Source organism: Doryrhamphus excisus, chromosome 2, assembly GCF_030265055.1.
Source record: "Doryrhamphus excisus isolate RoL2022-K1 chromosome 2, RoL_Dexc_1.0, whole genome shotgun sequence".
Lineage (NCBI taxonomy): Eukaryota > Metazoa > Chordata > Actinopteri > Syngnathiformes > Syngnathidae > Doryrhamphus > Doryrhamphus excisus.
The window spans coordinates 26,427,628-26,442,297 of NC_080467.1; the positions used below are offsets into that span (position 1 = coordinate 26,427,628).

Consider the following 14,670-nt stretch of genomic DNA (forward strand, 5'->3'; position numbering starts at 1 on the left):
TTTAATTTCTTATGTAGTGTATGACTTAATTTTAGTAAATATTTTACAAATAAAAAAATTGAATAAAACAATTTAACTGTTTTGTCTTTTAATTTAATTTAAGTTGAGATAATGTATTAAATGGATTAAATATGACATTTCATAAAGATTATATATACAAATATTTACTTAGTGAAATAAAATATGCATTTAGTGAAAATTTTACATTAAAATATTTTACAAAACATCAAAATATACGATAAAATGCATTACATTACATATTTAAAAATATTTTTGATTAAAATTATGACTTATAATTACATTTTAATATATATCTTACATTAACAAAACACAATTTGTAATGAAATGTTTGATTTATGGGAATTTTTAGTGCCAACTTTCAATAAAATTCCAATAAATAAATCAATGTTTGGATGTCGCCGCTGGTCTTAGTCTCAAACTCCAATTATAGCATTGTGGCAAGAAATGAAAGACTTTATTTCAGAATTTGCGTGGAGTAGAATACACCAAGAGTTGCTGCAGGGAATCAGAGATAAATAAGTGATGCAAATGACTGAAGAGACATGAATAAAAAAGGCAAAATGGAAGAAGAAAAGGGAGTCTTTCTCTACAAAGACCTGACATGTAGAAACGCTTTTGCTGCTAACCGTCTTTTATCTGCAGAGGTAAATAAATAGTTGAAAGAAGGTGTTTGTGACGTGTCTTTGGTAGGAAGAAAAGGCACCTTAGAGAAATGCAAAGAGAATATTTACACGCGATCAACTGGTGTCATTAGCGAGGCCCTTGGCGTCTTCCAGGATAAAGCACGTCTCTTCTCGATGGAAGCACCAAGAAGGAAGGAAACATCAAAAGATAAAAGACACACGTTCCTGTTTTCTGTGACAAGATCAGCCCATGGAGGCCAAAAAGCACCTGAAGAAGAGCAAACGCTTCTTATCTGTGAGGAGCTCAGTTTGTCTTCCAAGGGAATTTTGGAGTCTTGCATCCTCAACAGCGTAAAAGGAGTCCAGTGGCGGTGGTTTAGACGTGTCCGGCGTGTGCCGGGTGCTCGTTGTCTTTGCAGACGCACGAGCACTCCTCGTGGTGCTCCAAGGCCACGTCCGTCATGGACTTCTGCAGGCCTCGGCCTCCGCTTCGGTGCTTCAGCAGCAGAACCTGGCAGAGAACAAACAAGATCTTCATGTTCATATTTATTTGGACAAATTCTCATTTAAAAGCATATATAGGTGTCCCCAAATTTATGACTGGTACTGTCCAGTCTTATAAACCACTGGAGGATGCCCGGTGGGGTACATTGTGGGTGTCCATTATGCACGTTTTGTCTTATTTCAGACAAATTTTGACATTGGAAGAGTTATAGAAACTCTGATTTACAACCTCCATGAGTAAAACTCCCCAAGATGCCCACTGAGATACATTGTTGTCCTCTCCATTATGGTCTTTTATAACCACCATAGACATTTGCTGATGCGGTCCTGTTTGTCTTTGTTGTTCTGTCATTGCAATTATTGTTACTGTTGTTTGTGTTTCCAGCCCCGTCCCCCCGTCCCCCCGGGGTGACACCTGTTATCTAAAGCAGAATAAACAAACGCTTCTCAAAGTAGATTCTTCATCAAAATAGCAGCCATGCCAAAATGTCGTGTTGCTGCTGGATGTTTATAGCCCGGGCGACCAACCATTCACACCTATGGACAATTTGGAGTCGCTAATTAACCTAGCATGTTTTTGGAATGGGGGAGGAAACCGGAGTGCCCGGAGAAAACCCACGCATGCACGGGGAGAACATGCAAACTCCACACAGAGATGGCCGAGGGTGGAATTGAACTCGGGTCTATATATAAAAATAGATAAAGTTTCATAACGACATGGCGGACTTTTATCCACATATACGATCAAACTGGCTATAAACTAAGTCATTGTTGCACATTTACCATTTGAATTCAAAAATTAAACAATCAATCCATCTTCATCCAACATGATCTTTGCCAGCTTAAATGCATTTTTTAGTCGCGGGTGTGAATTCTTTTTAATAGCATAAGCTGGCAAAGTCATCATCTTACCTCGTGGTATTTCTTGGTGAGCCTGGCGGGCACACACTGGCAGTCGTAGCAGCGATGCGAGCAACAGGCGCAGTTCCCACCGCAGCGCCTCACCAGGAGGCAGCTGGGCCAGAAGATGACATCTGTCCTTCTCAGCTCCTCACGCAAGGACACAGAGAAGTTTCTGGGGGTGCAGCTGTACAGCTGAGCTTCCTCCCGCAGCAGATTGAGGTCGACTCCTCCTTGAAAAGCAGGAAAGAGACATCTGTACTCCTTTGCACTGGGCTTGGACCAGGACCACTAGGACCACCAAAACCAGTAAAAGGTGACGCTATAGTACCTCTTGCCTTCTTGGTGTGGAGGAAGGACTTCCCAAGCACGTGCCAAGTAGGCTTGTACAGGTCCTCCATGTCCAGCTGCCAGCGGTCTGGCTCCAGGTACTTCATCACGTCCTCCAACGTCCTCAGACCCGACACGGAGGCAGACAACTCCTGGATGTCCTGCTGGGATGGCGGGAGCACGGCCACGGATTCTGCTTCCGGGGAAACCTGCACTTAGGAATGTTGATTGGTTATGAATATTATAGATGCAAAAAAAAGGCATGCTGGAGCCTATCCCAGTTGTAACTTTATTGTAATTGTCAACAAGACATTGACTTCCTGTTCACGGAGGAAGACCAACGCTCTCTGTGTTCTCTTTTTTTCATTTTTATTATTAAAAAATTATTTTAATTTATTTAAAAATGAGGGCTACACGGCGGTCTAGTGGTTAGTGCGCAGACCTCACAGCTAGTAGACCTGAGTTCAATTCCACCCTTGGCCATCTCTGTGTGGAGTTTGCATGTTCTCCCCGTGCATGCGTGGGTTTTCTCCGGGTACTCCGGTTTCCTCCCACATTCCAAAAACATGCTAGGTTAATTAGCGACTCCAAATTGTCCATTGGTATGAATGTGAGTGTGAATGGTTGTTTGTCTATATGTGCCCTGTGATTGGCTGGTGACCAGTCTGGTCAGTTCGAGGTACTGACAAATTGGATTCTAAAGGTAGATTAAATTGATCGTGCAACACAAAGAAGGGACAAAATCCCATCTCCCTCCTATTTTTAAAAATAATATCCCATAAATTTGCCATATTGTAACTCATGAGCTGCACGGCGGGCAAGTGGTTAGCACGCAGACCTCTCGGCTAGGAGACCGGGGTTCAATTCCACCCTCGGCCATCACTGTGTGGAGTTTGCATGTTCTCCCTGTGCATGCGTGGGTTTTCTCCGGGTACTCCGGTTTCCTCCCACATTCCAAAAACATGCTAGGTTAATTAGCGACTCCAAATTGTCCATAGGTATGAATGTGAGTGTGAATGGTTGTTTGTCTATATGTGCCCTGTGATTGGCTGGCCACCAGTCCAGGGTGTACCCCGCCTCTCGCCCGAAGACAGCTGGGATAGGCTCCAGCACCCCCGCGACCCTCGTGAGGATAAGCGGTAAAAATGAATGGAAGTGAATGTCTTGTTGCCCGACATGTCGACTGCTCACTAATCTCACGTGAGTGACAGCCAGAAGGCATCATTGCGACAGAACAAAAACACATCTTAGGAAACATGGCAGCTCTTTCAGCCCCGGGGGAGGAAGACCTCTTTGTAAAGAACAGACAAAAAAGGGTACAAATTGTGGTTAGAATATCTACTTCCTGTTGGAGCCGTAACTCTAAAAGCAATAAACGGGGTAAAATGAGGACATCATGAGGTCATATATTGATGTTGAAGAATATAAATATCATACCGCTAATGAATTTGGCTGCCGTCTGGCGCTAACACGGACTTCCTGTCTTATTTTCTTAAGGCTACATTACATACTGTATATACACGGACCTCAAACACAGGGAGGGGCGGCCATCTGCAAACGCTGGTTAGCAGCTTTGCTATGTTTTTGTAATTAAGTCATCGGAACGAAGCTGTAAAAAATATATATAGCTAATGTAGCTAATACCTAATACAGACTGGTAAATCAACTGCAAAACCTGCATGAAGGAAAGTACTTATTGTGCTGGTTTTTGGTCATCAGTAACGACTGAGTCAGAGGAAATCTGCCTAGCAACACATAACTATGCCAAATAAACATTTCCGTTGATTGAATTTGATGCTACACAGCTTCTGCTTCAAATGCTTAAACTGTGAGGTTTTAGCATGAATCAACAGTGGAGTTTTTTCCAGGCCAGGGTGTACCCCAGTCACCTGGGATAGGCTCCAGCATACCCCCGCTAACCTAATAAGGATTAAGCAGCATGAAAAAAAAAGAATGGAGCTTTTTTACATTGAAAAAAAAAACTCCTTAAAAGGGCAAGGAACTGTATTTGGTATTTATTTGGTATTTAACTTTAATATGAGTTAAAATAATAAATAAAATGAATAAATAATGACATAGAATAATATTTAATATAATGATTTTTTTAAAGAAAAATACTGGTATATAAATAAAATAATAATGATTTTTAAAAATAAAAATACTGGTTTATAAACAAAATAATGCTGAAAAATTTTATATAAATAATGGTATATAAATAAAATAATAATGTTTTTTTTAAATAAAATACTGTTATATACATAAAATAATGCTGAAAAATTGTATATAAATAATGGTATATAAATAAAATAATAATGATTTTTTAAAATAAAATACTGTTATATAAATAAAATAATGCTGAAAAAGTGTATATAAATAATGGTATATAAATAGAATAATAATGAAAAAAAATTATATAAATACTGGTATATAAATAAAATGAAAATGAAAACTTTTTAAAAACTTTTTAAAAAAAATGTTACAAATGTTTTTGTCTTCCAGTGAAATTATTCAAAATTAATAAATAAATATCAATAAAAATACAAAAATGAAGAGTTGCACCCAACGGTATCATATATATATTGGTCTGATGCCCTTTTGCAAACACTTTATTGCTACTTTTCTCACTGTCCTTCTCAATAAACTGTTAATGTGACACAAACAGCGACAATGTGCACTAATCCTCAATATGTTGGCCACACCTCCATCAACCCCTTCCCCTTAAAAAAAAAATCTGACGCACATCTGTGTGCACGTCCCCCGCTAACAAGAGTCCCTCGTTAAGAAAGCGGGCCCAGATTGCTTTGGGTTGGAGCCTGGCTGAGATAAATGGATGGGAATGTGGAGGATCTTGGCAGCGTGTTTCCAGTAGCAGCAAATTAGCCGAAGCCTTGGCAGAGTCCAACAGCGCCGACTGGAAGTCATTAACAGTCTATGAATTTTGACGGCGCAATACTCCCCCAATTAGCGGCGCTCTGCACTCGCTCGCCTTCAGAGGGGGAAGCCAAGCACAGCAATCCTTACGCGGCCAGGGTGAAGATTTAAGGAGAGCAGGAAAGCTCAGCGCTTTTTAAAGAATAAACACACACAAGTGGAGCGCCGTGACTTGTAAGTGGAGCCAATTAAGAACAACACATGCGATGTGATGTAGGAACCTACAACAACAACACACATTCAAATTCATCAGCGTGCATGGCGTGCATGTGCTTGCAAAGACCTGTTTTCCGTTCCACTTTCTCATGCACTCCACACCATTATTAAAGTTTACAACTTTATTTTGAATGGTTATCAATCAAAGATAATTAGATAGCCCATTTATAAACACTTAGCACTATTATAGTATATGTTAGCACAACATTAGCACATTAGCATAGATAGCATGCTAACGTTATTATGGCAGCATTTTTAGACATTTTCATATCTAGACACTTATGTAAACACTTACTATTATGCTAGGTGTTAACATGTTACGGTCAACATGTAAGGATTGCTAGCATTTTCATCCATTTTCATTGCTAGGCCCATATATAAACACTTAGCACTATTATAGTATGTGTTAGCATGTCAATGTTAGCATGTTAGCATAGATGGCATGCTAACATTATCACAGCAGCATTTTTAGACATTTTCATATCTAGACACTTATGTTAACACTTAGTACTATTATGCTAGGTGTTAACATGCTAAGGTCAACATGTAAGGATTGCTAGTATTTTTATCCATTTTCATTGCTAGGCCCATATATAAACACTTAGCACTATTATAGTAAGTGTTAGCATGTCAACATTAGCACATTAGCACGTTAGCATAGATAGCTGGCTAACATTATCATAGCAGCATTTTTAGACATTTTCATATCTAGACACTTATGTAAACACTTACTACTATTATGCTAGGTGTTAACATGCTACGGTCAACATGTAAGGATTGCTAGCATTTTTATCCATTTTCATTGCTAGGCCCATATATAAACACTTAGCACTATTATAGTATGTGCTAGCATGTCACCTTTAGCACGTTAGCATAGATAGCATGCTAACATTGTCATGGCAGTATTTTTTAGCCATTTTCATATCTATCATTTTCATAGCATTAGCATAGCAGCATTTTGAGCTGCTTTAATTTCTAATGTAAGCATAGATGACGCTTGGCAGAGGTCTGTTTATTTATATATTTATATGTTTATATATTTAAAAATGTTTGCAACTGTATTTAAAAAATTAATTGTAAAAATATTTACATCCTTCTGAAAATTGAGCTCAGGTGCATCCTACTTCCACTGATCATCCTAAAAGGCACATACCTGTCAGAATAAAGAATCCTATTGTTTTTTAAACATGATTTACTTCAAATTTGCCTTGCTATCAACCACAACCTTCATCTAAATCTGCAGAAATGACTTTCACAAGTTTAAGGCTTAAAACTGAAAAGACTTTCATCTCATTTTGGTCTTTTTTCAAAGAATAAAACAGCTGAGTCATCTTTAATTCCCTGTAAGAAGGCACTTTGCATAATGAAAGCAGGTGGAGGATCTGATTGGACTGATCTAGCGCGAGTCAGATGGTCTCCTTACGAGTTACATGAGGTCAAATAAGCACAGTCGCGTGCAACGGCGGCGGCTGTCGGGGCCCCGACAACCATGCACGTTTATTTCTGCTCCCTAAAATGACAGATTCACTGGGAAATTGCCTATTAAGATACATCTGGATAACAATCTTGCCTTTGTCACGCACTCGCAAACCACTTCCCTGCTTCCATTAAGCCACAAAGTCTATTGTGCGTGAAATAAAGTGTGTTCCCCCCCTCCATACTGTGCACTATGCAATTGAGGTTGGAGTAAAAACAGACATTTTATTCCGCCAACTTTCTGCATGGAACTACTGAGATTTCCCAGGATTCCCTGCCGCGCCGTTTTTTTTTTTTTTTTTTAACTTCATTGACAATTTACGTGTAAAAACTAGCACAGGAAGTTGTCGAGATGGCGCCCTGACAGAGACAATGAACTATGTTGTGTTTGCTGACTTCAAGCATCTCTGTGTTATAACAGCCTGGCTGCCAAAACGTCTTCCTGTCAATTACAGACTGGAGCTTATTTTCTCTCAACCCCTCCTCCTTCTCCTCCTGCTCCTCCATGGAAATGGTGGGGAGGAATTTTTACTTGTTTAAATATAAACCGGAGCGCTGGCCCCAGCGTGGCCCCGGCTCAGTAGCTGGGAACAGAGCACTGCTGTTCCTCTGTGGAGCCTTCAAAGACAAGCCAGGAGAACAAATACGTAGTGTCAACCTCTCACCCTCAAAGCCAAAGACTCTTATACTTTCACTCCATCTCGCAGATACGTATATGAACAATAATAAAATTGTGCATTTTTGTGGATGAAAGTTAGTATTGAACAACTACAGCGCTCTCGTCCATTCATAATAAAGCAAATTTTCTCGTCCTTAAGTCAGGTGGGGGAGAATAAAAGAAGATAGGAAGTCTTTTTGTCCGAATCCACAGCGCTGCGGACGTTTGGGATTAACTGTAGACGGGCTGCAACACGGCCTGTGAGTCACCTTTTTGTCAGTGAAGGCGGCAGATCAGCTTGGAAAGGCGAGGGATGACGTTTGTAGCAAGCAAACATTTGCTTTTGAAGGCCATTAGTTCCTAGTATGAACAATGATGTCATCTTCCTGTGGCAAATGTACTAACTACCACTATTGTGCGTTCTTTCATGATACACTGACACTCATTTTAAAAGGTATGTAAGCTGCAAACCTTCATTTTTACCATGATTAGCAAAATGCCGTTGTGTGAAAAAGTGTTTTACCCCTTACTGATTTCTTATTTATTGCAGGTTTGTGACACTTAAATGTTTGCCTATCCCAGCTGAGAGGCGGGGTACACACTGGACTGGTCACCAGCCAATCACAGGGCACATATAGACAAACAACCATTCACACTCACATTCATACCTATGGACAATTTGGAGTCGCTAATTAACCTAGCATGTTTTCGGAATGTGGGAGGAAACCGGAGTACCCGGAGAAAACCCACGCATGCACGGGGAGAACATGCAAACTCCACACAGAGATGGCCGAGGGTGGGATTGAACCCAGGTCTCCTAGTTGTGAGGTCTGCGCGCTAACCACTCGACCGCCATGCAGCCAAAACTCAACATAAAATGCAAATTTTAAATGAAACAAGAGAAAAATCCAAACCAACATGGCCCTGTGTGAGAGAGTGATTGTCCTCCTGTTAAAACATAACTTAAAGATAGGTATATTATTAAGCCATTTATAAAGCTTTAGGACTCCAGCAAACCACAGTGAGAGCAGTTATCCACAAATGCTGAAAGCAGGGACAAGTGGTGAACTTTCACAGGAATAGTATAGGAATACTATACAAAATAGCCCCAAGAGCGCAGCAACAACTCATCCAAAAGGTCACAAAAGACCCCACAACAACATCCAAAGAACTGCAGGCCTCGCTTGCCTCAGTTAAGGTCAGTGTTCATGACTCCACCATAAGAAAGACACTGGGCAAAAGTAACCTGCATGGAAGAGTTCCAAGACAAAAACCACTGCTGAACATAAAGAACATTAAGACTCATATCAATATTTGCCAGAAAACATCTTGATGATCACCAAGACCTTCGGGAAAATACTCTGTAGTCTGACGAGACTCCAAGAACTTGTGTCCCATAACATTTGGTATCAAAGTAATTTCATAAAAAGAACATCATACAAACAGTAAAATATGGTGGTGGTAGTGTGATGGTCTGGGGCTGTTTTGCTGCTTTAGACTCCCATGAATTCTGCTGTATACCAAAACATACTGAAGGAAAATGTCTGGTTATTTGTTGGTGACCTCAAGCTGATGATCCAAAACACACCAGCACCTCTACATGGTTGAAGAAAAACAAAATGGAGTGCAGTTGTTTCATGATTTGAAACATTTATAAGTGTCATAAACATGCAAAATAACCAGGAAGTGGTACTTTTTCCACACCACTGTGTCATCTATCTCGCTCCCATAGTGTTATAATTGACAGCTGAGCTACTTTCATGTCCTCTGACATTCTTTATGAGGGGAAGAGGAAGGTCATATGAGTGTCTTTACAGGGGGCGAACCGCTATAAAAGTATAAAAAGACAAGGTATATATTCCATATGAGCTAAATATAGAGCAAAGTGGTCGAGTCAGGGTCACATTAGGAGAGGATATTACTTCCAGGGAAGGATAAAACATGAAAAGAAAACGATGGACAATTTTCCACACACACAAAAAAAGCCACTTCTATCTCTTAATTCCCACTTTTATTTCAGGGAATGGAAGCCTTGTGGAGGTCAGGGCCACTGGATGGGACTTTATGCCACTCCGCACAGCCTATATGGAACAATAACACTTTGATTATCTGCAGGCGGAACCAATCGAGTGCAGGCCTCTTACGCCGAGTCAAACCATTAAAATGTGGACATTGTAAAAAAAATAAAAAATAAAAATATATATTTGAAAAATAAAAAATTTTTTGTATGGGTAATAAAACAAAATAATGAGGAGTTTGATGTAAAAAATAAATGGCAGCCATCTCCTCCAAACATTTTAAACATGAAACAGAGACAATAATTGCCAATTAAGAGACCGTATTGGACTGTTATTGTTGTTTCCCGACTCGGCTCGTTTATGGAGTGGAATTAAATCATAAATCAGATTGGACACACAATTTAAAAAAAAAAAAAAGCCTTGAACTGATCCTATAAATACGGCATGAAGGCAACAATCCGGTAGATTTTAAAGGCTACCTGAGCCATGTTCTCTCCATTCAGCCAAGAGCTTCACTGAATTTCGTAGCAAAGATGTTTTAGGATTCGATATGGATGTCTTCTAGTCACCTCTCAACCGGCTCAGATATCCAGCAGAACCTTCAGGGACCATCTTGATCATCTTGACTCAAATGTCAAGATGATTTTGAATCTATCAAATAGATAATGGTAATGGTAATGGTTTTACTTCATTTGAACATGCATCAGATTACAATTGAATGCATCCCATAATCAGTTCACAGTTCCACATGTCCAAAAGGAGTAGGAAGAAGCAAAGCTTATTAAATCCTACCCCTCCATCTGGTACTTTTACAATCACTAACTGTTACATTTGTTCACTTCCTGCTTTCCATAATATCCCAGCTGTCTTGGGGCGAGAGGCGGGGTACACCCTGGACTGGTGGCCAGCCAATCACAGGGCACATATAGACAAACAACCATTCACACTCACATTCATACCTATGGACAATATGGAGTCGCTAATTAACCTAGCATGTTTTTGGAATGTGGGAGGAAACCGGAGTACCCGGAGAAAACCCATGCATGCACGGGGAGAACATGCAAACTCCACACAGAGATGGCCGAGGGTGGAATTGAATCCTGGTCTCCTAGCTGTGAGGTCTGCGCGCTAACCACTCGACCGTTGTGTAACTCAGTTTAAACTGTTTTATTTATTTGTTATGTAATATTAACTAATAATAAAGTCATATTATTAATCTGTGCGTTCTGAAGATTTAAAAAGACTAAAGCGATCAATTGATTTTAATCAGATTAATCAGTTATTGAAATAATTAATCATGATTAATCCCCATTAGCAACTATGTCTGAAACATGTGTATATATCTATGTATGTCTAACATTAGTCTGTTTACTTTGAATCAAAATGAAACCATAAAACATTGCCTGAGTTAGTAAAGGTGTTTTAATCGTTGGAACTTTTTCTATGATATTCTACGGCGAAAAGAAGGCACTCCATTTTCAAATTATTCTCACAGTGTCAGCTGGTGTGAAAGGTCAAAGGTAATTCTCACGATTCTTACCGCAGGCTGCAGGGAGTATCGGATGAGGAAGCCCGGCTCGGATGGGAAGTATTCATCGGAAACAAAGCGGACGCGGACCTGGTTCCCTTTGGAGAGGTGAGCCACGGGTGGCGCCTGCGAGCCGCACCAGCGGCCCACGAGGGTTTTATCACTCGGATCCTCCAGCTCCACAAAGTCATACCTGGTAGTGAAGAGATGGACAGGTCATCAGACTACAGTATGATGAGCTGATCTCTATCTTTATATCAGTCTATGTTAATTACGCATGTCAGCGTTTTTATTGTTATGGTCCCCACTGTGATTGTCTTCCAGATGTCCGTACGTAGAAAGCGTCAGGGGAAATAAAAGTCAATTAAAAGAGGAAGGAAACATATCTTCAGCATCACGTCGCCAGATGAGATGATTGCGGCGGTTATTTATTGCCGAAATTAAAATTGTCGCTGCAATGGAGGACAAAAAAAGACAGTGGAGTCATATCATGCCACCATGTTTGTTGTTGCATTAGAATGTAGTGCATTCGCCTTGGCTGACGGCGGCCATGTTTTTCAACCAATTTTGTCAGTCTCCGTAAGGTGTGCTTTAAATTTGGTGATGGTTATAAATACCCTCCTCATATCAAAAACCATCACGTCCTGGCTAGGGGTCGTAGCTCGTAATTCGGAGGTCACCTATTTGATCCCAGCACTACTCAGAAAACACACTGAAGTGTCCTTGAGCAACGGCAATGAACTCCGACCTCCCCATGTTGTAAAACACTCTGAGACGATGCATCATAGCACATGAAAACACACAATTTATATTTGACATGATACTTTAAAGATAAACAATCCCTAGATTGATGCAGTGATGTTGTCGTGTGATAACGTCACAGACTCCGCCTACAAAATATGAAACATATGAAGTGCATTTGGCTGTGTTCCAACACTTTTTTTACAGTTCGACACAAGTGCACCTTCTATTACGTATACTCTATATACCTGTGTGTCTGCATGAATGACTTTTCTATTTGCATTCAGCTTATTGAGCGCAGCCAATGCAGATATTTGGATAACCAAGGTCAGTGTTTCCGTCAGCGCGTCAGATTGTGTTCCAAGGCTGCGTTCAATGCAACACCATTGTTTGTATGTGCTGCCAAATGAACCGAATGGAAATAAAAGATAACTTTTAACAAGGTTATTGTCTCTCATTTAGTTGGAAAGTGACTTCTTCTATTATGTTGCATAATTGAGTCGCATGTAAACAAAGCGACGTTCAGTGGGAAATAAATACACAGGAACCTCTGCAGGACAAACTACAGAACGATGGCTCACTGCATATTTGTTCGAAATCCATGCCGCTTATCCTCACAAAGGTCGCGGCGGTATGCTGGAGCCTATCCCAGCTGTCTTTGGGTTGGGGAACAGTTTGGACAATTTGGAGTCTGCAGTTTTTGGAATGTGGAGGAAACCCACGCACACACAGGGAGATGACCAAGCAGGGAATCGAACCCAGGTATTCCTGATCTCTACATGCTAACCACTCGGTTGCACGACGGATGGCGGTTGGGTCTTTACAGCAGCTCACCCTCACTTTTCTCCCTTGTTTTCTGACAATGTTCCCTTATTTTTAAATGTTGACGAGTATGACAAGGCGCAACCTTTGATGCTCACTGAACAGCAAATTTTTTTTTGGGGGGGGGGGGGGGTTGGACACCTTCAAGGGAATTTGACTTTGGTGTTACCACTAGGTTTGCTTTTTGGACCAGGAAATGATGCAAATAAACTAATAATTTGTCAACATTGTAACATTTTACTCTTTCTTTTCAGTTTGCATTATATGCAGGCAAACAAATAACCCAGCATCATGTCAAAAAACATTGCCATGTGGCTGTAGGCAACCTCTGTGTGTAGTTTTTTTTTTTTCCAAAGCGACGGTAGCCGCAGTTGACCTGCATGCACTTTAAAATGTTGCTACTAATTATATTAACTAGTGCTATTAATTCTGGATGAATAGTTACCGTGAGTAGAACATTGGTTCTGTTCCTTGTGCAATGTACTAGACCAGCTTTATTTCACTTTCTCTTGTATTATCAGTCACATATTACTAGATTGTACGCCTAACGGCGGGGCTTGCAGTACTAAGAAGGAGACACATGACAGATGGTTCATCAATAATGCAGGAGGCTGTGATCACTACACATCACCCTGTGTTGGCAAAACAGCACTTTACTGCTTGAACAAATGCACTGATATAGATACTGTACATGCATACATACAGTACATAGACACATGCATAAATACACACTTATATATACGCTATATACTGTAGTTGCTGCTTCAAATTCATCTTTCTGCAAGGTGGCGCTAGTGATGGCTATGCAATTGTTGGTTGTTTTGCTCCAGCACGCTTTGGCAATGAAGATCTTCAGTGGAGAGCATGTCAGGGAATGTGCAGACCAGAGCACTGTGAGCGGAATGTTAAGTGTGTGTATGTGTGTGTGTGTGTGTATGTGTTGATGATTGCATGCTGCATTCATCAGGCGGCATCTTGGGATCCAATCAAAACCTGTCGAGCCTCAGTCTGACTTGGCTGACCCCCGAAAAACGACGCCGTTATTTGCCCAACACCCCGGAGGATGCTGATTGCTTCAGGCTACGTCCACATTTACATTCAATGTTTTTTTTAATAATGTTTCAAAAAACCCGACTAAGAAAACACATTTCTTTCCACTTTAATGGTATTGAAAAAACAAACAAACAGGTGTTGCTATCACCGCAAATAACCTTATAATTATCCTTATCATGATTTCAAACAGTATCCTTTTGAATGTTATGATATATGCATATTATTGTAATTATTGGTATTATTAGAAATATTTTATACACTGTATTTTATATACTACAACATAATATTAGTATTTTGTTATTTTTGCTATTTTTATGTTTGAGGAATTTTACAGTGACAAACAAGAATGAAGTCAATATTCATCAAAGAAATGATCACAAATGAACACAACAAAAAAATAACATGAAATTATATTTTTTAAGAAGCATAATTTTATAAATATGTTGTTAATCAAAAATGTCATTAAATTAATATATGATGTGTCCATCTAATTATTTTAAAAATCTGTTAATACACTGAAAAATTAAATTTTAATTTAAATAAAATAAATAAACTAAATAAATAAATAAACTTTAATTTTTCTTATGTATTTCATTGCTTCATGCATATTTTATTATATTAATTTTATTTATTAATAATATTTGTATTGTATTTTTATGTATATTATTTACTTACTATTAATTTCATTATTATTTATTTGTCATTATATTTTATTTGTATTTATTTCACTTTATTTTCATTATTTTCACTTTATTTCTATTATTATTATATGTTTTTGTTTTTTTTTATATTTGTCCATGTATAGTCCATAAGTCCATTTCACGGTGCTGACTCTGAGTCTGTAAAAAA

The 14,670-nt window shown here is 39.4% G+C and overlaps 1 protein-coding gene across 3 annotated transcripts in view; it reads right to left on the reverse strand.

The window, feature by feature from the left end:
- Positions 1-464: 464 nt before the first annotated feature.
- The window catches only part of pdgfc (platelet derived growth factor c), a 43,784-nt gene continuing 29,578 nt past the window's right edge, over positions 465-14,670 (reverse strand). For 2 of the 3 annotated variants that reach the window (XM_058062054.1, XM_058062074.1), the window contains 4 exons: positions 11,218-11,398; positions 2,380-2,587; positions 2,061-2,281; positions 465-1,155 (listed from right to left, as the gene is read on the reverse strand). In XM_058062054.1, coding sequence (XP_057918037.1) covers positions 1,021-1,155; positions 2,061-2,281; positions 2,380-2,587; positions 11,218-11,398 — 745 coding nt within the window. In that variant the 3' untranslated portion in view covers positions 465-1,020. The remainder of the gene's footprint in view (positions 1,156-2,060; positions 2,282-2,379; positions 2,588-11,217; positions 11,399-14,670) is intronic. The other variant, XM_058062063.1, reaches the window with a different exon arrangement.